Here is a 21,543-nt window from a genome sequence, read left to right as displayed (position 1 = left end):
TTCACAACATTACATGCTTTCACTGTACATTATGTCTTACTATCATAGACAAAACCACATGCAGTGCATGTTCCCAAGCTCAGCCAGGAGAACAGTTTGTGACTTTAAAAGAACATGCTGCACACAAAGATAATAAACTCCTTTGAAGATAAAAATGGATTTTGGTCTCAATGTAAAGTGGTTTAGAACATTTATAAAACTGAAGTCAGTGCATTTGTCTTTACTTTTAGAGTTTTATATGAGCTAACATATATGATCTGAATAAATCTATTCCTTTTATGGCAACAAAATGACCTATTATACACTTTGTGCTAAATTTGAGTAAGTGGATGTGCACAATAAATTCACTGATGACTGCAACATGCTTCATCATCATGTGAAGGTGCTCACCTGTGACACCACACTCTCATTTAGCCCTATACACGTACAGCTAAGACAATAGATGTATGAGTTTGTTTCGTACAAAATGTTCCTCTCAAAGTCCAGTGCTGTTTTGTTCCTCTCCAAAATGACTCCTCATCACAACCACATCCTCAGCATCAGGAGGCTAAACACAGCACATATATAGTGGAGTGGGCTTGGATGCCAGGAGGGGGTGCTGTTACATAGGTCGGAGTCACAGCAGTGGATGCGCACCCCTGGCAGCTCTTGTTGCTGGCAGTGTCTAGATGTGGCACAGCCACTGGTCAGGACAATACCCAGGGCCGCTGGACGGACAGAAGAGGGAAACAATCAGTCAGGGATGAGTGACGAGCCGGTGTTTGGCTCAGCAAGAAAAAAAAAAGCACAAGTAAGCACCAAACACTGCAAGCATGTAATGAGGAAACCATTTAGAAACACATGCAAGAGGATGTTTCTTCACTGCAGAGAAACCAAGCCTTTTACATGCAGCACATTTTGAACCTTTAAGTGCAGAAAAGATCATTCAGAATATCTTTTATAGTTTATTCGAAATCTGTAATCAGTTATATTTATTTTAAAAAAAAATCAGTATTTTAGCCGAGGACAGCAGGTGAAGCAGTCATATGCAGGTTTTCAAAATTAGCTGATGGCAACAGGACTGGTTTAAAAAGAAAATCAACTTGACCTCTACATTTACTATATGACCATGGCTCCTAGTCTTAAACATCATATCACACGAAGAAAGTATGCAGCTTTTGTCCATCAAAAGTCATCACTTCACAGCTGAGAAGGACATAAAATACGTTAAGAGTTCTCCGATCACATGTAATTCCCAGGTCTCTGTTTGGTTTGAGTATGCTGGCATCACATGGCGATTATCAGGCTGACTGGACACATTTTACCACCAACTGCTTCAAGATTTTGACAAAGTGCCTATTAGACAGATGGGCTGTCGTCAGTCCTTGACTGAGTTTGCTGTTTCCCTGCAAATAGGGAAAGGTGCCTCATCAGCCCTTTTAACTAACATGAGCAGACTCCTGAGATGTCAAGCAAACAGCTGGATTGTCCACGCTGCTGTGAATCTCAGCAGAACTACTCATCTGACCATCACTGTCCTGTCATGGATGTCCACATCCTCCCTTTGACTTCACATCACACAATGAGTGACTTATAATTAACTCAGCAGAGCACGCACCAAAGTAGGGTTATGTAACTCGCGCACCACATAGAATTAGAATATTCACATCAGCGGACAAAGAGACATTTATGAAAGTATAATTAAAAATGATTATGCCAATGTCCAGTGGCCCGCCAGAGTACATTCATCATTTATTAATCTGCTGCTCTATAAGTGTTCTTTAATAAGTAAACACAAATGTATTAACTATCAGAAGCAGAGGTTGAAGAAGAGGAAAGAATTTGTTATTTTTAGTCATTAAAGATTGTTAAAAAACATTGTACTCACTGCTCTCTGTTCTAATGCAGAAGCGGTGTTTGAAGCCCTTGTGTGAGTGGGTGCAGGTGATGACCTCTGGGTTAGAGCAGCCCACGTCCACGTACCTCTGACCCTGGATGATGTTGCAGCCATAGCACTGCAGCCCCTGGACTGCAGGTAATATACACATCGGTACATGACATCATGTTAGGGTCAATATAAGAACTTGACTGAGGCTTTCTGCATATGTGGCACACAAGCAATGGCACATTCCCCGCTGCTTCTGTGCAGATTATTCCAAGACAAAGCAACACACGTACTTACTTACTTACCTGTAGGTAGAAGATCTATATGATGCTCGTTATTATGAGGATAGGGTAGTAACAAGGTAATTAAAATATGTATACAATCCCTGACATGCATATGACACATTCATATTATTCAGATTATTTATTTATACTAGTTGCACACATTTAAATGAGATGAGTTCCTCTTAACATTTGGGACATTGTTTACAATCTCCTCTCCCCCTCTCTTCAAAGCTGTCTCTACCACGTCTGCCCCATAAGTGGTAGAGACTGTAGGTCAGACAAGGTCTTGAGATCATGTAAACCAACTTGCAGCCATGACTTTCCCTTTCAACCTATGTTTAAAAATGTATACCCTCACTTTACATGACAGTAAAGCCCAAAATAGGCTTGGTCTCTGTGCTGGTGCACGACTGAATTTTTAACACATAATCAAAATGCGCTGATCACTTCTCTCAGCGGATGTTCCCTCCTCTGTCTTCTCACTGTTCTTCCCTAATGTCAAACTCCCTCAAGAAAGTACGGCTAAACCCAAGCAGAACAAATCCACCAGAGCTTAAAGGGATTATCTGTAAATTCAGACCACCTCAAACACCTGTGCCTGACCTCCAAAATCCCACACACAAGATAGATGATCAGCCTTGGCTGAAACCAATCCTCTCTTTTTATCTGTGCGACGCTGCAGACTCAGTGTAAAGGCACCGGAAGTGAGTTTCTTGCTACCACTGCTCTGTTAAATAGCCCACCAAAAGCTCTGATGGAGCTTTCAGGAGCAAACTAATCCCGGGCAAATGCTCTTACAAAAATCACTTTAGAAATCTGATGGAATCAATGTAAAGCCTCGCAGGGACAGAGAGCACATGCCAGCCTTTAGGGCTTGTGTCATATTCCCCTTGTTGGTGATGCACTCTGCAGTGGAAGCTCATGTTAATATCATCATCATCATCATCATCATCATCGTTATTATTGTTACTGTTAATATTGTTTACTGGTGTTTCATTAGAGCTGGGTAATGGTGATAATAATGGTCGGTTACATCATGGTAAACAACCTAATTTAAAAAGTCAACGTGATCCAATTGTTGTTACACACTGCACCCATGAAACAAAAGAAAAGCTGCCCCTCATGACTATTTGTCAACATAATGAGGACATGCCGGAATGACATTCAAATCCCACGGTGCGGTGCAATTTATTTTGAGTGTGCACCAGATCATTTCCCCATTTTGCATATATCAAAAATGGATTGTGACCTACATAATTTAGCAAAGAGTATCAAATATTAGCTTTGGCTTTGAGCTCAACTCATATGCATTTCCACACAGCACAGTCAATAATATGCATATTTTCTTTGAGAAACATTATATATTTATACATAATCATCAAGATGAACCTATTAATCAGTAGTACTTTGATTGATTACCACATAATAAGTGGTAAACATTGTGTAGTTATAGCGCTAAGCAAAGCAGTTTGTTTTGTTTATTTTAACTGCTGTGGTGAATGAAAACCCCATCACTGTTTATTGTATGTTCAAATGTAAAAAAAAATAATAGAAAAGACAATATAACATTAAGCTGAAAATCAGTGTAAATGCACTGTGACATCTCCACGGCTCTGTTGCCCCACACTGCCTTTTCGTGGATGTTGTTCTGTTGCCATATCATTAATCTGCCCTGAAGCCCTCTTCACCCTTTTGTTTGTAGCTTAGATCAGAGGTGATCTGACTCAGACCAAACACTGAGTCATAATCCAACAGAGCAACGTCTCGGCACAGAACGTCACACAAAATCAAAAAAACAAACAAAAAAAATGGTTGTAGACCGGCCAAGTCAGGTCAATCATTACTGCTCTGTAGGGAAATTTAGTTTGCCACCTATGGATATTACCTATTGTTAGGAGTCATATAGATTTGAACTCCCAAGTCAATTACATGCAGAACAAAGGCATTGTTAATTTGAGGCACCATTCAACACAATCATTGACGACATTAATGCCAACCATTATTTTTTCGGGTTTGATCTGGAACAGTCACATGTCCATTTTCTTTAATTCTTTTGCTTTTGTTTTTGCATGCTTTAAAAGTTTATGTATGTTTACTTTGTTCATGCACTGCAGTGTTTATAATACGTTTCCTGTCTTACTGCACATTTATAATTGATTACTTTTCCTGCAAAAGGCTGTTGTAAGCAGACTACTGTTTTTGTGAAATCATTAAAGCTTGGCATGCTTTGTTTGTTTGTCACGGGGAAATCTATACATGCACTGCTCATATTTTATAATAAACTTATAAAAAATGTTTACAAAATACACCCTCCTTACCTTGTGCCAAGCAAAGTGCCAAAACCAAGATAAATCCAAGCCCGTACACCAGCTGGGTATGTAAAGTCATGGATGCAGCACAGGAGTGATAGTCAGTGGTCAGTGCGAGAGGAACGGGAGAGCCAAAGATTTCCTCTGCTCTCATCTAATATTCCACCAAAAACAGACACACAGAGAGAAATCTTGCAGAGATCCCACTTCTTCAGAGCTTCAGCATCGCAAGTGTCTCTCTCTCCACTGCAGTCTCAGCGAAGCGCGCACGCAGAGTGTGAGTAAACTGCCAGTGAGCGTAGAGTGAGAGAGGGAGCCAACCATCCAGGCAGTCAGTCAGCTCAGCAGACACTCAGGCACAGAGACGAGGGGGAGGATATAAATGATGTGAAACGGAACTTAATAAATGGATGTCTTCCTCAGTGGTCTCCTAACGTCCTGAGGAGGAGAAGCTGGTCGAGCAAGTGGTTTGATTAAAGAAGGAAACATTTCTCATGCCAAAAAAACCCACACAGGGACATTTGCTCTCATTACAAAGATGAAAACATACAGTGTACCTGTTAGAGTGGTCCACTTAGTGCAAACACATCAATCAGGATTAATTCCTGATTGATAATCCATTGCTTCTAATAATAGTCCTATCACAATGTGTTAAAAGCCCCCCCGCTAAATTGGATGACACAGTGAGGGGGGAAGAAGGATAAGTGTATGTTAGTGCAAGCATTTTTGTGTCTCAAAGAGGGAGCAATACCACACATACACACTCACACACACATTACAAGGCGCTTATCCAATACACAGTCACGGCACGGCTCAGCTCTACATGGTTTGGTTTGGTTTCCATTATAAAATAGTACCTCCTCAACGTGGGCGGGGTCATCAAAGCACAGCTGCACGGAACTGCCGTGACTTCGTTTCAGACGCAACTGGTGACTTGTTAAGCTGTTGTTTTCGATGTACTGAATCATTAGAATCAGTTCATTAAAAAGACTCCTCTGTTAAATATTGGAATTTTAGACATGTCCATGCTAAATGTTGGAGATTAATGCAAGTTTTCAGGATTTTTAAGTCTTTTTCACTGATCTACAGTTCGGCATTGTTCGGTCTGAATCTTGTGTCGGACGTCTTGCTCGTGACGGCACTCTGACCAATCAGTGGACGGCAGTCTGATGACGCCACGTATAGAATCGGCTCAGCTCGCTTGGTACTAAAAAAAAGTACCAGGTACCAGATACTATCGCTAATGGAAAACCAAAAAAACGTGCCGTGCTGAGGCAAGTGGAAAAAGTGGCAATATTGCATTCCCTAGCCCCCTAAACTTAACACTTAAACAACCTTAACTTAAACCTATTTCTATTTTCCTCCCTTTCACAAAATATCCTCTCTTCCTTTGTGGTCCTCACAAGATGTATGTACAAGTACACACACCTGTGCTCAGTGTATCACTGTGTTTGCACACTGGGGAGTAAATTCTATCTCATCAAGAATTAACGGGTAAATCCTTTCTTAGAGACTGTAATGCCAGAGGATAAGACAGGCGGCTTTGTAGTAAGCTCTCATTCCCTCCCCGTCCAAAAGCAACATATGGTCGGGCCTGATAGATGGCTGCTGGTGATAACTGTCATTCATATTAAGGCATATTTACAGCGGCGAGTGCAGAGTTTTGCACACATGTTTCTACGACAGTGGAATGCAGATAAGCTACTTATTCATTTGCACTCATTTACTGAACAAGCAACACTGAACCGTGGCCTTCACTTCATCTTTTTCTCATGTTGCCTCACACACACACACACACACACACACACATATGCATGTGCCTCTTTTAATATGTAAGTGTGTGCAGCTGTGTGTGAGTTTCTCTCCCCTCTGCGTGCTCTTAGTCATGAGTCATTGCTTGTGTGTGAAAGAAAAAAGGGGGACGAGAGAAAGGAAATGCCAGCTGTGTGTACTATCTGTGTGAAGAATATGCTAGGTAGAGAGTGTCATGTGGACAGTTGTGTGTGTGCATGAGGGGGTAAGCAAGGAAAGTATGCCGTTTTAAGCTTTAATCGCTATTTGTGTGTATGTGTGTGTGTCTATATCGCCTATAACCTTAAAGAAATGATTTGACATTTAAAAGAATCTCTCTAAAGAGATTGATGCCACTCTCATGTCTGACCATGATTCAACAACTAAATACTGGAGCCTTTAATTCTTATTAACTCAATAGATATGTTTGGCTAATCAAGTTTTTCATTATTTACAGGTCTAGGTCTTAATTACAAACCAGGTCTTAATCCTCAGAAAGCCTGTTTTAATTGTGTGGACCAGCTAAAATGTCCTCACAAGGTCAAAACATCTTCACAAAGTACACACACACACACACACACACAAATGCACTCACACAGAGAGCAAACAAATCCACATCCAGAGATTCCCATTTGTCATGGGCAGGGGTTGATGAGTCTGTAATGAGAAAATGTTCATATTACATGAACACGACCGAACGGAGCATTGCGAGACATAAAAGAGAAGACCATGTAACATCTCACTGGCTGATGTGCATGTGCAATTTCTGTCTCACCCTTTTCTCTCTCCTTTTCCACGTATTTTCCACAGCCGGTATTCATTTATATTCTGCTGAGCTGCTCGAGCCATGACAGATGGAGTGAGAGAAGGATGGATTCAAAGATGGGAAAAGGAGGTCCAGCACAACTACAATGATGAGAGTAAGTCTTCCCCAAGCAGCTCCCGACTTACCATGTTATGACACAAAATAGCGGCTTTAAATACCCTTTAAGTCCCCTGTGGTGGCTATTTGGTAGTGACAGTGACAAGAATTAGGGCCACGTGGATTTAAATTCTTGATGAAACTGCAATTAAGACGCGAGAAGAAGAGCCTGAGGCAGTGCAAGCAAGAGGGAAATAAATACATGAAAAATCTTTTTTGTTTCTAGGCATGTGTCACTGCAGATAACCCTCCTCTAAAAGTGAAGAGGAGATGAAAAATGAAAATGGCCATCAATTCCTGTGTAGTAACCACAGCCCGGTGGGTCCTTGGCAGTGTTAATGAGCAGTAAATCCAGCAATGTTTGAACACAATGCCTTAATACATGGTAAGATGTTCTGCATACTGTATGTGCCGCTGAGTGAAAACAAAGTTGTGAAGTCAGAGATTTGATTCCGCAGCTGTCTAGCTGGTTGAACAAAATCCTCCAGGCTCTCTTTTGCTTCCCTTAAGGAACATTTTTTTGTGCTTTTGATTATGGCTTTAATGCTGGCACTGGCTGTGAGATTAACTGCAGGAGCCTAGAAGGGAAACTGCCTTTTAGCACCCAGAATATCAAGTAATTGAAAGTTTTAGCAAATGTATGTGCCTCTGCAGTTTTACACTAAAAGGAATGGAAAGCTGGATTCTCCTTATACAGCAAAGAGATGGCTCAGCAGATGGCTTAGCTACAGCTGGACGTGTAAGCGCTTCAATACATTTGCTTTATTGCCATTTACATTTTTTGATTCACTGCATTTTATATTAATTACTTGAGCATGATGAGTATGTTTTTTAAACTACATAATGTTGTACACCAGTTCCCATGCTTGTTTACGCAAACATCTAATCAGCCAATCACACCTCTGTTGTCACTGATACAGCCCCACAAAGTACCCGTTTGCCATATCTTTGAGCAGAGATAGTTCAAAATATGCCAAATGTGCATGATCCTTGATATTGGATCCTTAATCTAAATCCACCTGCCTTTTATTTAAATAAAAAAACAAAAATTGCAACCTTGCACATACATTGGTGAGGATAACCATCTAGTGGCCTATAAGGTAAACTGTCCATAAAGGGCAAGCATAGGCTCCAAGGTATAACTTACTGGGTTAACATAATTATAAGTCTTCTCAAGCATGTCAGTGCTGCTGCTCTCAGCTTCTTACTGGCCCTTTGGCATCTTATGAGGCACAGTCCAATCAGTGGCCGGGCTTTTTGTGCATGGCTGCACTGTCTCTGTGCCCAGTAGCCTGGAGGTTATATCCACGGGCCGCCTCACCTTCTGCTGCTGTCACGAGGTGTGGTAGTGTCATGCCAGGCTGTGACCCAAGAGAGCTGATGTCTTTCCTCACCAGGTAATTTTTATTATGTGTCCATGATGCATATTGGAACTATTAAGTTTATATATGTACATGTATATGTATATATATATATATATATATATATATATATATATACACATATATTATTATTTTTTTAAATAATGACACAGACCTTTAGATCGTGGATGATGAATTGATGTCTTGCTTTATAGTGCCAAAAAACAGCAGGTTTTTACTGTTTCGACATTCACTTTTAATTTCCCATTTCAAAATTAGACTGTAATCATTTCACAGGAAACAGCCACTTCAAACTTGGCTGCGATTAGACTCCCCAAGATTAATTTGCCCCTTGGTTGTGCAGCGTCTGGCAAATCAAACCAGCATCTGAAGGCTTGCTGGAGGAAGCCGCCTGCCCCATATGCTGCAGCACATCACTCACAACACCCATTGGATGCTTGGACTGTTTGTAAAGAGTCCATTGAACCTATGGCCAGCCTTTTAGAGAGTGTGTTAGTAAATAATTAAATTGAAACAAATAGGACGAGGGAATATTTAACAGCTATTTAAAGCAATACAAACCATCAGCTCATTAATCTCTTAATTTAGACATTCCCCTTCAATCTCTGAGCCTTAAAGGCAGCATCTGCCTCATAAACACTCCAACCTGAGTCATACTGACATCTGTTTCCCTAATGACTTTCATTAAGTGCCCATTTAGTTTGCTTGTTGAATGTATTTGTGCACTAAAACATGTCATCACTGACACAACCTACACCACAGGTGTTTAAAACAATTACATTATCCACTCTACATTTCCTATATCTCAGAATATTTACTGTTTAAAGATTATTATAGGTTGTGAAATCAATGACGGGGCTCTCAGGGGACTTCAATGCAGTCGGGTGTTATTTAGCTTGCAACAGAAAAATCAAAACATGCTACTATATTCTCTTTCATGTGAAGCCTAGTGTCTGATACACATCACTGAGCTACATCATGTGGAGATGAAGCAGGGATTTGGGTGCAGTTTTTAATGTGTGAGGGCCTGACAAACAGTAGTATGGAAATTAAGAATCAAGTGCTTTGTACGCTGACCTAAGACTCCACACTGATGCCAACACTTTGTTTATTGGGCTGTCAACTACAAACCAACACAACCTTCCCATCACTGCCAGCTTTAAATCTTAATCCCCTCCCAGAATCTATCACTTAAATCACCCTTAGGAGCAAAATGGGGACCTATAGGTGGCTTGTTGCACCTATTTCCTCCATAAACCTGGAATTGCTCTTAGCTCCGTGGACAGATCTGGCTCCAGGCCACCGCAGCCAGGCTCTGCGAGGGAATATGAATGGCATTAGCTTCAGGCAGTTGCCATGGTGTTGACTTATTTACTGTACCTCAGATGACTGACTTCAAACAGCACTGCTCACACATTAGTGTCCGTTTTATTATCCACAGTACACGGAAAGATTTAAAACGGAACTGTGGCTGGCTGCTTCTAAATTGTGCATCATATTCCTTTTTTACAACAAATCCACAAAATAATAATGTATTGCTTTGGTTTTATTGGCATCCTGTGACCACTTGACATTTACATTTATCCAAAATCAATGTGCAGAATAGATTACTGGAGACTTTCTTGAGGCAAATATTAGGTTTCAAGTAGCATTAGTGTTAAAGTTGTTTCATGCAACATGAGTTTTGAATGTATTATGCAGTCATCACAATATATTGAAATAAAGGCACAGTATGACAGCGCTGTTATACATTTCTGTTACTTTGATAGTTCCCTAGGTTGGCTGCCAACTAAAATAAAAAACTTAACTAAACTACAATAAAGGAATCAACTTAACTCGAAGGATAGAAAATACATTTAAAAAAGCAAGTACTACTATGTGCAAAAGGGTAGATAGTAGTCAGAATGTAAGGTGCAATTAGTTGTACAATACTGTCACAGTGCTAAAGCATTCAGAATTTGCAAATATTGTTTATATGCAAAACATATGTGCAAAGGATGCATTCACACATGCCTAAAGATGATGTTGGCCACTTCACAGGTTTTCAAGAAGCTAAAATAGATTCTTTCTGCAAAATGATGTAACTTAAATATTGATTTGCAGGATAGTGATGAATTAGATTTGAAATGAATTAATAAATTATAATTCAGTGCATTTTATAGATGCATTTTGGTTTTTATGTTATTTGTTGGCTGTGGGGGTAATAACACTCCGTGGCAGTAGGTGGCGTTGTCGCGCATTAAGCGACAAACCGGCAGTCACACAAAACGGAAGCAGCAGTAGAACTGGAAGACGCTCACACGTGTTTCCATCATGTCTGCCTGTCGTCTTGTTGTGGAATGATATGTCACCAGTTTGTTCTTTAAAATAATATATACAGTATAAGTTATCGAGTGCAGCTTTAAAGGAACATTTGAGGCTTCAACATGGCCCAGAGAAAGAAGAAGCTGACGAAGAAGAAGAGATACGGGGCCACGGAGGCTGATTCTGATTCCGGAGACTTTGAGTTGTCTGCTGAAGTTAAAGACGATGATTCGGTAAGGATTTATTTTTTATTTTAATTAAGACAACTCACTCTGCCATTACCTGATACACGTTGTTATCATATTTAGTCTCACGTAGTTCGAGCCTGTTTGTATAAATTCTACTGCCTCTACTAATTTCCTCACCAATGGTAGAGCATTTGCTTTAGAGGTCTCCGGTTAAATTCCCCCCCGCCCCCCACAATTATTTGTTTTTCATAAAATAAGCACATGAGATAATCATAGTACCATCAGAAATATTTCAAATTGTTTTTTTATTGAGTTTTCAAAAAACTGTAGTGAGAAAACAAACAAACAACCGAAAAAATCATAAACAAATCACTACACAATCTTTAACTGCTTCAGAGTGCTGCTGCCTGAATAATCACCAAAACCCCCTCTATTCACCATATCACCCCTGTTCTGCACCAGCTCCATTGGCTCCCAGTCCATTTCCACATTACATTCAAAGTCATCCATAACCTCACCCCTCCATACCTGTCAGACCTCCTCTACATGGCCACCCTCTCCTCATCCCTCAGATCCATCTCCTCTCTGTCCCATCCTCACCATCATGGGGAGCAGGGCATTCATTCGCTCTGCCCCAGCCACTGGAATCTCTACCACCTGACCTCAGAAGTATTGAATATCTCCCCCAGTTCAAATCCAGACTCCAAACCAACCTGTTCCGACTCGCCTTCCCCTCATGATCCTACTCCACTGTCCCACTCCAAGTTACCCATCTGTTTTTATTTTTCTTCTCTGTTCTTAATCTTTTGTATATATCATGTTTTGTCCATGTTGTATCACTTGAGAGTTCTGAAAGGCGCCTTTAAATAAAAATAATTATTACTAGTGTTATTTTGTCTGTTAAAGTATATGTTGTTGTCTTTTCAAGATGATTAAATTAAAAGAACACCGAACAGGTTTCTTTCTTTCAGGAGAAAAATTAATCTACTAGAAAAAGCGCTCTCATCAGGCTAACCTCAAGAAAAGCTGCTCTATTTCTCACAGTGTTCCGACACACCCCTATCCAAATCCTTTCTTTACATTTTTAATTATGCAGCTCACAGAATAGCAGACAAATCAGGCCCAAAACACAACCTTCTTGGCAAGACAATTATGATTATTGACTGATTATAAGTTATAGAAGTTATAGATGAGTAAATTCATACATGCGTTGTTTTCTTATTGCTCTCACAGTCAGGGAAGAAGCTGCCGCGGTTCCCTGCCTCATCAGACTGCCTGTCAGATGTGGAACCGGACACCAGGGTGCTGGTCAGAGCCCAAAACAAGAAAAAGAAGAAGTCTGGAGGTTTTCAGTCAATGGGTAAGATTGATGATTGTATGGGTTGAGATGCACATACACACCTCACTCACAGTATTGGATATTTATAGGCCGGTTTGAGGTTGAAAAAAAGATTCAAGATTCTTTATTGTCATTATGCAAGCATAACAAAATTTCCTCCCGAGACTCTCAGCAACATTGCAAAAAAGCTAAAGAAGTAATCTGATCTGTGATCTGCTGTTTCCCCAGAGGAAATGTTATTTTATAGCATTATCTATGATTTCAGGTCTCAGTTACCCCGTTTACAAAGGAGTAATGAAGAAGGGTTACAAAGTCCCAACTCCAATCCAAAGAAAGGTAAGCCATTGCTTCTTCAGGATCCCATAATCAAACATGTTTACTGCTCAAAGGATTCGATGACAAGCCCAGTCCATTTCTCTCCATTTCAGACTGTCCCAGTGATTCTGGATGGAAAGGATATTGTAGCCATGGCCAGGACTGGCAGTGGTAAGACAGCTGCCTTTTTGATTCCAATGTTTGAGAAGCTGAAGGCCCCTCAAGCCCAAACAGGAGCCAGGGCCCTCATCCTGACCCCCACGAGAGAGTTGGCTTTGCAGACCCTGAAGTTCACAAAAGAGGTCAGACTGACAGACTGTGCGTGTACTTGCAGTTAGCCTTGCAGAATCGATTTACATTTGAACATTTCAGCTTGTTTTAAAATATTTTAGGGGCATTGTTAATGGTAGCTCAGCAGACCTACAACCAGTTAGAGCAACGAAAGGTGTGATACAGCAGAATGACAGCAAAATGTGAAGACGATGCCACACAACAGTTGTTTGTCTTTCAGAGAAACTAAAGTTTGTTTAGTATTGTTTTTTAGTTGATTCAACAGACACACGCTAATCTTGGTTGTTTTGTTGGTGCTCTTCTGTCTGTTATAATAATAATAAATCTGTGCCATTTAAGATAAATGATCAGTTTCATGATGACTGGAAGTCATTCTGAATGGGAGCACAGTTAAACAAATCATTTAATAAATGAATAAACATGAGCTCAAATAATAAATCAGGTTTCCAGACGAGGCTGTTTAATTTGACCTGTGTGCATCATCTGGCTTTAATAAATCTTAATAGCTGGGTCAATGTGTTTTGTCTTTGTTGTGGTATTACAGTTGGGAAAGTTCACTGGCCTCAAGACTGCCCTTATCCTCGGTGGAGACAGGTACATGACTCCTCCTTTTGTCTGTTGCCCCTCGTGAATTGTTTCTGTTGAACCCTCTACATCTGTAATGAATGTACATTAAACACCTCTGCTGTTTCCAGAATGGACGACCAGTTTGCTGCTCTTCATGAAAACCCTGACATGTGAGTGTTTTTTTTTTTTTACTGACTGGTCCTGTTTTTTGCCTCCGTTAAGTGATGTATCTTAAAATCCCGATCTCTGCTTTGACCACAGAATCATCGGCACGCCCGGTCGTCTCATGCATGTTGTCAGGGAGATGAACCTGAAGTTGCAAAATGTGGAGTATGTGGTGTTTGATGAGGCCGACAGGTGAGAAATAGATTGGTGTTTTTGGATTTTTAGCATATTATAATAACACAGCCTGGATTCACCTGCATGTATCTGTACATGAATGCGTGTTTCTCCTCTCAGGTTGTTTGAAATGGGTTTTGCGGAGCAGCTTCAAGAGATCATCCGCAGGATGCCAGACACCAGACAAACTCTGCTCTTCTCTGCCACTCTGCCCAAACTGCTGGTGGAATTTGCCAGAGCTGGTAAAATCATCTTAACATTTTTAATCCTCTTAACTGTCACTTCTGGTTCACATGCACCCATCGTGACTCATAAGGATTTCAAATCAGTTTCGCTCTTGGTTTAACTTTATATTGGTGGTCAAATATGCCCAGGTTAAATCATAATTTCTTTTTCCAGGGCTGACGGAACCAGTGCTTATTCGTTTGGATGTGGATTCTAAGCTCAGTGATCAGATCAAGGTAAAGACAAAATTTATTAAACACTGATGACTTGAAGTCGTCTTCCCATTGAAATCGTGGTTTATGAAAGAAAAAGCATGTTTTTTTCATTTCTAAATAAAATTGGATGTCACATAGAAATTGATGCAACATAAAGATATATATTTACATACATACATATTTGCATTTTATGGACCTATGTCAAAACAGCTGATGTGTTTGTTAATTGTCTTTTTAGACTCATTGCCGTGTCCTCACATCCAATCAAAAATGTGCCATTAAATCCTCACTTTGTATCTGTCTCTTGTCTTTCTCCAGCTCTCATTTTTCCATTTGCGTGTGGACAACAAGCCAGCAATGCTGCTTCATCTCCTCAGGAACGTGATGAAGCCTCAGGAGCAGACAGTGGTCTTCGTAGCCACCAAACACCATGTCGAGTACATCAAGGAGGTGAGATGCAAACAGTAGAATAACTCCTTGAAAAAATTAATAAATTATTATGCATTTTTAAAACTTTTTTTTATTATCATCTCCAGCTGCTTCTCTCAGAAGGAATTGAGTGTGCCTACATCTACAGTGCCCTTGATCAGACTGCCAGAAAGATCAACATTGGAAAATTTGTGCACAGGAAAGCCATGGTGCTAATTGTAACTGATGTTGCAGCCCGTGGTATTGACATCCCCCTGCTGGACAATGTCATTAACTACAATTTCCCATCCAAGGCCAAGCTCTTCTTGCACAGAGTTGGTGAGTTGCTTGTAATTGCTGAGTTGCTTATGAATACTGTACACAGTATTCACATTCTTCTGTTAGTTCTGTTTGTCCCTCTTTTAATAGATTTTATCATCCATTATATCTTCTCCTTCCTTTCTTTCTTACTCTTTAGTGGAATAACTGATCAAATTGATGTGATACATTGTGATTATTCAACTGACTTTTCCCATCAGGTCGTGTGGGACGTGCGGGCCGCAGTGGATCAACATACAGTTTAATTTGTTCAGATGAGATGCCTTTTGTCTATGACCTGCACCTCTTCCTTGGGAGGCCTGTTCAGTTCGCAACACATGAACACACACGCGGTAGGCTTTACACGACACCTGTCAGATATTGAGTAATTAATGTATGACAAATCACTAACAGGCTACTAATGTAATTGTCTGTACATCACTGTCTTTGCTCTCCTCTCCCTTCAGATTCAGATGGTGTGTTTGGCCGCGTCCCTCAGACCATCCTTGATGATGAGGGCTCTCATCTCATCGCAGCGCACGAAAACTTGCAGGACCTTGAGAACTTACATCGTATCTCTGAGAACGCCTACAAGCAGTACCTCAAATCTCGACCAAACCCCTCACCCGAGTCCATCAGACGGGTCAAAAACACAGACCTGTCGGGCATGGCAGTCCATCCATTACTCGGTCAGTTAGGTGGAGGTTGATCTATGAAGAAAACGGTGATGACGTAGTTGAGACTGTATATAGTGACAGAATTGAACTGGCTTTGTTTCAGGGTCAGGTTTGGAGAAAATGGCACTGGAGCATCTTCAGTTAGTTGATGCCATCAAGGGCTACAAATCCAAATCGGTGAGTTACAGCAGGAAATAATGCAGATATCTGAAGTGATCTGCTAACCTATGATAAAACCCTTTTAAATATTTTTTTATGTTCTTCTAGACTATCTTTGAAATCAACTCCAACAGTAAGACACAGGCCAGTGGGGTGATGCGGGCAAAACGTTCAAAAGACGCAAGGTTGGTGGACAAATTCAGCAAACATAGAGAGGATCTAGCTGCAGAGACCCGCCTGCGTCAGCCCACAAACACAACCACTGCTGACGAGGATTACACAATCACCAGTGGCGATCAGGACGATGATCTTAATGTAAGACATTTAAACGTCTCTGGGGTGTTTTTCAAATGTGCTGAGATTTATAAAGGAGGTGTAAATTAACACCAAACGTCAACTTCTTGTTGATGTTGACGTTATCATTTAGTTTGAACAATTACAATCAACGTTATCAATTACTATTTTAATGTGTACGATATTCAGATAATTACCTTCTGTCCTTAAATAAACACCTCATTTTAGTTCTACTCTTTTTGTGCATGTCTAATTCTTTGTTTTTCCACTAGGGGGTGTTCTCAGCAGTGGTCGGTGGAAAAAGGAAAGGCCTGCAGGGAGATAATGAAGAACGGCCAAAACACAAGAAAGGCAAGCAGGCGGGTAAAGATGAGGCGTATTACATCCCATACAGACCCAAAGACTTTGATTCTGAGAGAGGGTAAGGCAATAAACCAAGTTGTTTTTAGAAAGAATCAGACATGATTCAAAATATTATTTGTGTTGTAACCTGTGAGAAATATCCTGCCTGGTTTTAGGTTAAGTCTTGGTGGAGATGGCAGTGCCTTTGACCAGCAGGCCTCCTCAGCCGTCCTGGACCTCATGGGTGACGAAGGAGACAACCACAACAAGCACAAACACATGATGAAATGGTGAAGATTTTAGATTCACTCTCACTTCAAACCTGTTGCCTTGTCCTCTGCTCTTTCTGTCTCCTCCTGGTGTTTTCATTCCGTATCATCATAGACTTGTCTCCTCTCTCATATGTAGGGACCGAAAGAGGAAGCGCTTCGTGAAAGAAACAGGAAAGGAAGACCATAAGAAGAGGATCAAAACAGACGCTGGACAGGTCATCAATAACAAGAAGAACAAGAAGAACTTGTATCCTCCCAACAAAATGTCTCATTGTCCTTTTTTTACTGTTACCTTTGACAGTATTAACTGTATTTTTTACAAAGTTTGTCTGACCTTGACGACATGACAGCTACGAGGAGTGGAAGAAAAAATACAAGGTTGATGATGCAGAAGGTGGCTTGGATGAAGAAACAGGAGGAAGAGGCGGAGGGAGGCAGCCAGGAGGAGGTAGACGTTTCAGACACAATTTAAACATTGACTTTCAGAGTAGGTCGAGACTATCAATAACACGCTCATGTCATGTCTATTAAATCTAAGGCTACAGCAAGCTGTTAGTTAGCTTAGCTTAGCACAAAGACTGGAAACAGGAAAATAACAGAGTGGTTCTGTCCAGTATTAAACTACCACCTCCTCATATTACATCTTCTTTGTTTTTACAGGTCTTAGTGCTAAGCTAACACACAGACATGAGACCGGTATTGGTTTTGTCATCTGAGTAAAAGCATTTTTTCAGCTCTACATTTGCTATTAACGCAAGTTGAGTGAGTCGTCTTTCAACTTGAAGTTTGTGAGTTTAATTCCTGCCTTCGCTAGTCTACGGTGTGTCCTTGGGCAAGACGCTTAACTCAATGTTGCATGGGTATTAAAGATGAGTGATAGAAAATGTGTTGCACATAGATGCACTGTATCAAAGTGAGTGAATGGATGAATGGCAAATCTGCAGTGAAAAGCTGCTTTGAGTGGTCATCAAGACTAGAAAAGTGCTATATAAGTACACACCATTTACCATAACAATTATGAATCCTGTTTTTTTCTGAATTTTCCTCTTTGTGTCTATCCTCTGTCAGGTCGCGGTCGAGGTCGAGGTCGTGGCGCTGCCCCACAGAGCCGCACAGGACCACAGTTTACGCCCGGTGGCCGCAGAGTGCGCTCAGAGCTGAAGACGCGCAAGCAGATCCTGGATCAGCGCAAGAAAACGCAGAAGCAGGAGTTCCTCCAGGGCGGAGGGATGAAAAATCTCCGTGCCAAGAACAAAAAGTGGCTTGGAGAAGTTAAGAAGTCAGGGTTTGGACGAGGCGGGCAAAAGAAAGGCAAGATGAAGAAGAGAATGTGAGGAGAACACACACGGGTGTGAGAAACCGGAGATCAAGAGCACGGCGAGGGACTGAATGATGAATGACCAGATGATCCATGCTTCATGATGCCTTGTGTGATTGTGGATTGAAGGAGGAGAGTTGAGATGTGCCCCATCATTTCTGCTCGTCACTGAATGAACTCTGTCACAGAGTGAAGGAAAGAACGATCCAATGAACTGGATTCTCTTCTTTCAAGAGTATCGGGCAGAATAATCTGCTCACATGGGATTTGTGTTGTAAAATGTTATTCACATTAAGAGATAGCAGAATCCAAATGTGAGTAAGGCTTTAATATGTGTCACATCTTCATTTGCAGTCAGTTCCCTGTGGATTCAAAAGGCAAACATCTGAGGAACAAGATATGAGATGAGCTTGTTTATGTGGGATTATATATTTAAATTTCCTACTGCATTGAAGATCCATTTTGTGTACCAGCTTGGTGTGACTCTTTCCAGGGCCTGGAATGCTGATAGAATATTTCAGTCAGTGCTACCATATAAATGTATGGCATCAGTTTAAAAAAAAAAAAAAAAAAATGTTGTTTCTATTGCTCATATATATGTTCAAGGTTCCCAGGTGAAAGCCCTTTGCTTTGAATTGAGTTTCTCCTAAGAAATCCAACCCAAAACTAACTCAACCATAAAAAAGTGAAAATTGAGTCTTGAATAGATATGGTCCTGTAATCCTAAGAGAGTAAGTAACAATGCAAGTTAACTACACTACTGTGTTACATTTCTACCTGTGGTGGGTAAGGTGTAGATGCATCAAGGAAGAAACTTGATCTTTCATACTTTATTTACATAAAGATATAATGCACCTGTGTGTGGGAAATACAACTTGTTATTAGTATGGAGTCAGCGGACATGATTGGAAAAAATATAAATATGTGTGTGGAATAAAAAGAGCTAATTTGTATACAAGTAAAACCTGACACAATTTAGAGTTCCGTGTTGTTGGTACTCATTTACTTTTGCATTGGTTTGCAGTCAGTGGATTACATGACGTGGTGATTAATGGTGGATTATTTTGATTCATTTTGTAATCGTGGACATCTCAAGATGAGTGTGTTTGACATCTGTAATCAATTTGGTATTTTATAGTTTTCATTCTAGGGAGTCCTGTTAAAATGATCTTGAACTGAAAAACCAAATTAAACAAGTGATTATGTAGCAATCAATGGAGATCTACTGCACCTTGCTGCTGTTGAATGTTAAAAAAAAGGTTGACAACAAACTCAAAATAAGTCAATTAAGTTATGATTAAGAGTCAAAATATTAGACTAAAGAATAACACAGGCAGTATATAAAAAGGTGCAAATTGCAGTGTAGGTGGACTCACTGTGAATATAGCAGCATAGTTATTTTAAGGTCCACAAACAAATTGTGAGGGATTGTGGGTGGAGGGTGTGCCACTATTACACTAGATTCATGATTTTCTCTCATCAATAATGGCCTAATTGTTCTCACATCTGAGAATCATCACTTTTGACTGCTTCCTCTGCCTTCATGTCAAATAATCATTGTCTTTACTGCAGGAGATGCAGCCGTCCGTCATCCAGCATGTCAGCGTTCTTCTTTCACTTGAGCTGCTCAGAGGTTGCACAGCATGAGCACCAGCACAGCAGCACTACACACCAGTGAACGTGGGAGAGGCAAGTGACTCAGTCCATCTGGACGTGGTTACATTGCTTTTTCTTTCTCATGATATTCATTAATGCTAGCGTAGGTTATTCACGGCCGCAGTTACTCGCCGTTAGCTCTTCCATGAAGATTTGTGGCTTCCAGTCGTCTGCATTAATGCTGCTAAAGATGAGGGGGTGGTACATGGATAATGTATTTGGTCCAAACACGATGTCACCATGGAGACTGTCACAAGACACGAAACAGAGATGTTATGTTTTATAGAAAGGGATCTTACATCTATTAATAAAACACAGAAGAGTGAATGGTTGTGTTTCTCCATGTGGCCTGTGATGGACTGGCGACCTGTCTAGGGTGGGACCCCGCCTTGCGCCCTATGTCAGCTGGGATTGGCACCAGCAACCCTCATGTGGAGGATTAAGTGGTAGAAGATTGATTGAAGAAAAGACACCAGCTGTTTATCTCAAGGTAAATAAAACTACATGAAAGTAATATTCAAGCAAAATGATGTACTACTCATCCATGCACATATATGTGTATGTATAGATATAAAAAATTTATAGTATACTAAAAATTATGTTAATACAAAATGTGTATTATTTACTGTAAATGTAAACAGTATGTAGTGAACTACATGTTTATTGTTATTCAGTGTATAATGTATGTATTTTTGTGATCTCTTTCTAAGGAATGTTATAAATGAAGCTGTTCATATTTTCTCATGAAAGTATCTGTTTCCAGCCTATATGTAATTTGCTCTATGTTAATATTTACACTTTTGCCATATTGTGTATTTTCTATGGACATTCACACTTTATATCCTTTGTTTTGTCTGCGACAGGAACCCGTCACGAACACAGAGACATGAACTGAATCAAACATGGAGGTTTGTATTTCATGATTGCTGAAATGCACACTCAACCACACAACGGTCACCACTACAGCCATAAAAAGACATTTGTGGGAAAATCATAAAAAAAAAGCATGTGTACCGTCTGTCCCCTGAACTATCTTGGACTATAACAAGCTTGAGTGAAGGAGCTCATATTGTCAACGATATCAGTTAATCCTCACGCAGAGATACCGAGCTGCAGCCTGCCTTTACCTCACCTCCGCCCCGTTGCCCCCCGTCTATCTGATTGTTCCTGTCCCAGCACTCTCTCGTGTGTAACAGCAGCTCCTCCAATCACGAGGAGACCCGCAGCTTTATCGTTGTTTAGAGTTCCCAGGATGGACACAGCGTCCACTTGAGATAATACTGAAGAGCCTGAGCATCATAGCTCTGCTGCTCGCCCAACAGTGGGATATAAATGCTGCTTGTGTGTATTTGTCAACAGAGGACATTGTGTGAGTGCTGTCATTAAATCAAGCCTTTATGGTATGTAGGTAAAAAGTTTTATGTATTGATTTAAAAAAGTAGTATACATGTTTGCGTCAGTGTTTAATTTATGGTACGTCACAAATCAAAAACACAAGCGGCTCACTGACCTTTACAAGTGCTGCATCAAGATCAAACTCTAAACAAAAGTCACACACACACACTGCACTGAGAGATTACACTATAATCTAATTTAACTGAGCAATGGTTTGAACCTACAAACGACCATCCTCTAACAAAGTCATCACTCAGATGGTCGATAATCTCATCTCAGACTGTCGTTGCACCGAACGTTAGAAAGGTCATCAACAGAAAAAAACCTATATATATGTTACACGTAAACAAAAACAATAATCTAATGGTT

General features: G+C 40.5%; 2 protein-coding genes across 2 annotated transcripts; one reads left to right on the top strand and one right to left on the bottom strand.

The window, feature by feature from the left end:
• Positions 1-519: 519 nt before the first annotated feature.
• LOC131446667 (uncharacterized) lies at positions 520-4,855 on the bottom strand. The gene is made up of 3 exons (XM_058618052.1): positions 4,467-4,855; positions 1,868-2,008; positions 520-707 (listed from the first exon to the last, which is right to left on the bottom strand). The coding sequence occupies exons 1-3, from the start codon at positions 4,609-4,611 to the stop codon at positions 520-522; spliced, it is 474 nt and encodes a 157-aa protein (XP_058474035.1). The 5' UTR covers positions 4,612-4,855.
• A 5,775-nt stretch (positions 4,856-10,630) lies between these two features.
• On the top strand, positions 10,631-19,103 carry ddx54 (DEAD (Asp-Glu-Ala-Asp) box polypeptide 54). The gene is made up of 20 exons (XM_058616807.1): positions 10,631-11,089; positions 12,278-12,404; positions 12,649-12,719; positions 12,812-13,000; positions 13,534-13,583; positions 13,685-13,726; positions 13,818-13,913; positions 14,016-14,137; positions 14,295-14,356; positions 14,654-14,785; positions 14,872-15,082; positions 15,283-15,414; positions 15,529-15,750; positions 15,842-15,915; positions 16,006-16,212; positions 16,464-16,612; positions 16,710-16,823; positions 16,942-17,052; positions 17,156-17,253; positions 17,874-19,103. Exons 1-20 carry the CDS (start codon positions 10,979-10,981, stop codon positions 18,137-18,139), a joined length of 2,586 nt encoding a protein of 861 aa, XP_058472790.1. The 5' UTR covers positions 10,631-10,978; the 3' UTR covers positions 18,140-19,103.
• The last annotated feature ends 2,440 nt before the right edge of the window (positions 19,104-21,543 follow it).

The sequence above is a fragment of the Solea solea genome, chromosome 19 (assembly GCF_958295425.1).
Source record: "Solea solea chromosome 19, fSolSol10.1, whole genome shotgun sequence".
NCBI classification, from domain to species: Eukaryota; Metazoa; Chordata; class Actinopteri; order Pleuronectiformes; family Soleidae; genus Solea; species Solea solea.
The sequence above is the reverse complement of the archived record's forward strand: the minus strand, read 5'-3'. Positions and strand labels throughout refer to the sequence as shown.

Bases quoted from the DNA above. Each gene is read 5' to 3' on its own strand.
- ddx54 (XM_058616807.1), top strand. From the start codon at position 10,979: ATGGCCCAGAGAAAGAAGAAGCTGACGAAGAAGAAGAGATACGGGGCC. The intron at 15,916-16,005 runs GTGAGTTACAGC...ATGTTCTTCTAG, and splicing joins AGGGCTACAAATCCAAATCG to ACTATCTTTGAAATCAACTC. The intron at 17,254-17,873 runs GTAGACGTTTCA...ATCCTCTGTCAG, and splicing joins AGGGAGGCAGCCAGGAGGAG to GTCGCGGTCGAGGTCGAGGT.
- LOC131446667 (XM_058618052.1), bottom strand. From the start codon at position 4,611: ATGAGAGCAGAGGAAATCTTTGGCTCTCCCGTTCCTCTCGCACTGACC. The intron at 2,009-4,466 runs GTAAGGAGGGTG...TATTACCTGCAG, and splicing joins GGCACTTTGCTTGGCACAAG to TCCAGGGGCTGCAGTGCTAT. The intron at 708-1,867 runs GTGAGTACAATG...CTGTCCGTCCAG, and splicing joins CTGCATTAGAACAGAGAGCA to CGGCCCTGGGTATTGTCCTG.